At 45.4% G+C, this 2,542-nt stretch overlaps 1 protein-coding gene across 1 annotated transcript; it reads left to right on the top strand.

Annotated features, from left to right (window-relative positions):
- Positions 1–1,483: 1,483 nt before the first annotated feature.
- LOC105626984 lies at positions 1,484–2,176 on the top strand. Its single transcript, XM_012208268.1, has one exon. It carries the CDS (start codon positions 1,484–1,486, stop codon positions 2,174–2,176), a length of 693 nt encoding a protein of 230 aa, XP_012063658.1.
- Positions 2,177–2,542: the final 366 nt, after the last annotated feature.

The raw sequence follows: 2,542 nt of genomic DNA, 5'->3' as shown, positions 1-2,542 counted from the left end.
GCGGGAAGAGCACCGTTCTCGCGGCGAATTACTTTCCCGCCATAGATTTGTGTGACGAAGATTACGAGCTCTAGCGATTTTTGAGACTTACTCACACAATACCGAATGTGAACGAATCGAACAACAAATTTTATTTCACCAAAGACGACGTGGAAATTACAATTCCCTAAAGTTCATATGAAGTGCGAGATATAAATGAATTTTTGAAACGCGCGATTTTACGGAAACGTCCACACCACGACGCGCTTGAAACCGTTGACGTAGTGCGTGGTGACAACAACAACAACAAGAACAACAATGACACCGATGATGATGATGACAAGTGGAGAATACCCGATTACGCTCCGCGTAAACTACAACACGATGAGATGCGAGATTAGATGTGCATACAGAATAAACTTTGACAAGCCCAATAACATTGGATCGCTGCTGGGATTCTCGTCGAAGCGTATACTGCGGCCGCGAAGGTGGCACGAATCGGACGTGTCGATCAATATAATGAATGTAAACGTTATCCGCGTAGAATGTAACGTGACCGCGGGCACGTACAGCAACGGTAAAAGCGCGCACACAATACACGAATTTTCGCCGAGCGTGCCTCCAGGATATAAGATATCGGAGAGGCCGACGTAGATCATTTACCTGCCGATTATCGCACGAAGCATTACGGATCTAACGATACACATCGTCGACCAGAACGGACGATTGCTCGATTTTCGAGGAGAAGAGATCACCGTTAGATTGCATGTACGACGGCGACAGTAATAACGTGAGCGTACTCGTGAGATGCTCATGCTGAACGAAACGGAGCGTACGCAGAGAGATAACGCATTTTTTACAAGGCCAGTGACGTCACAGTTCGATAACACTCGCTCATCCAGCTGCATCAGACAGAAGAAGAAGCTTAGCGTGTCAAACGCTTACATTTTTAAAGTCTTTGGGATTCGCGGTGCGCAACATTTGAGATGACTGATATCCTAAACATTAAAGAGCAGATCTTCGACGATCGCATCGTCAAGATTGAGACTCACACGTACAGCCCGTTCGCCAATACAACATTCGGGTACAGTAATGAAATAAGAATACCCATACAGCAACAGGATCTGTACACACTGCCGTACGAAAGCTTTCTGTACGTCGAGGAAAAACTGACGAAGAACAAAGCGGTCCAGAGTGCTCACGTGACATTGAGAAATAATTGCGTCGCATTCATATTCGATATGAACTCAACGGTGTGGAGATTGATCGTAACAGAAACGTGGGCATAACTAGCACACTCAAAAATTATCTAACAGTGTCATCCGACAGAAGCGTGATTTTGCGAAATGCCGGCTGGGATGCGCTGATTACTGCGTCCGGATATTTTAATTTCTGTGTACCGCTCTACATACTGCTGGGATTTTGCGAAGATTACAAACGCGTGGTGATCAATGCTCGTCAGGAATTGATTTTAATATGAGCGCGCAACGACAACAATTATCTGATGGGAGATCCGGCGACAAAACCAACGCTCGAATTATTCAAAATACAGTGGCGAATGCCGCACGTGTTATTGAGCGAGATAAATAAGTTGTCGATGCTGCGCGCTTTGGAAAGCGGACGATATCTGAGCATGGCTTTTCGCTCGTGGGATCTGTATGAGTTTCCGCTCTTGCAGAGCACAACTAAACATTCGTGGGCCATCAAGACGGCTACTCTGCTCGAGAAGCCGCGCTACGTCATTTTCGTTATGCAAACAGGTCGAAAAAACGTCATGTCTAAAGATGTAAGTCGATTCGACGATTGCAAATTAACCAATGCGAAACTCTACCTGAATTCGGAATGTTATCCGTACGATGACTTGAATCTGGATTTTGATAAAAACAGATGTGCGATTCTGTACGACTTGTACGCGCGTTTCTGCAAGAGCTATGGATACGAGTATCTCGAGCCGAGTCTCACCTTTACGACTTTTTTACGTAATGGCCCGTTCGTGATCATCGATTGCTCTCGACAGAACGAATCGGTCAAGAGTGGCACCGTGGACGTGCGATTAAACTTTGAATGTAAAGAAAACGTGCCCGCAAATACAGCAGCCTATTGCCTCATAATACACGATTGCGTGGTTCAGTGTAATCCATTGACCAACATGACATTGTGCGCAAAATCACCTAAGCGCACTTCCGACATGATATAAAATCTACGATACGTCACATTCGACCACAATTGGCCGCAATCTTCTCAATAACATGCTCGTGCCAACGTTCGTGGATCTGCAAGGATTCTTCATTAACAATAAATTTATTGTGAAGGAAGTAGTGGTGTTGAAACAGGGGACCGTTCTCACACATTACATTTTTACGAGTCCCGTGTCATGGAAATTTTTGACAAGATCCGACAGGTCTTGCGCTTGCTGGTTGAGTGCTTATCACCATAGATTGCGATGGGAGGACGGGATGGTCCCGTACAACGAGGCGAAACGCCTGATCACAACAACTGTATTTGAACATGATGTTATCGTGTACGTTAAGGGACACGAGAAACGAACGTGGCTGTAGAACTT

Source organism: Atta cephalotes (genome assembly GCF_000143395.1).
Source record: "Atta cephalotes unplaced genomic scaffold scaffold00007, whole genome shotgun sequence".
NCBI classification, from domain to species: domain Eukaryota; kingdom Metazoa; phylum Arthropoda; class Insecta; order Hymenoptera; family Formicidae; genus Atta; species Atta cephalotes.
This window is presented reverse-complemented; position numbering and strand designations above follow the sequence as displayed.

What these genes read in the sequence shown, in the direction of transcription:
- LOC105626984 (XM_012208268.1), top strand. Translation starts at nt 1,484, where the DNA reads ATGGGAGATCCGGCGACAAAACCAACGCTCGAATTATTCAAAATACAG.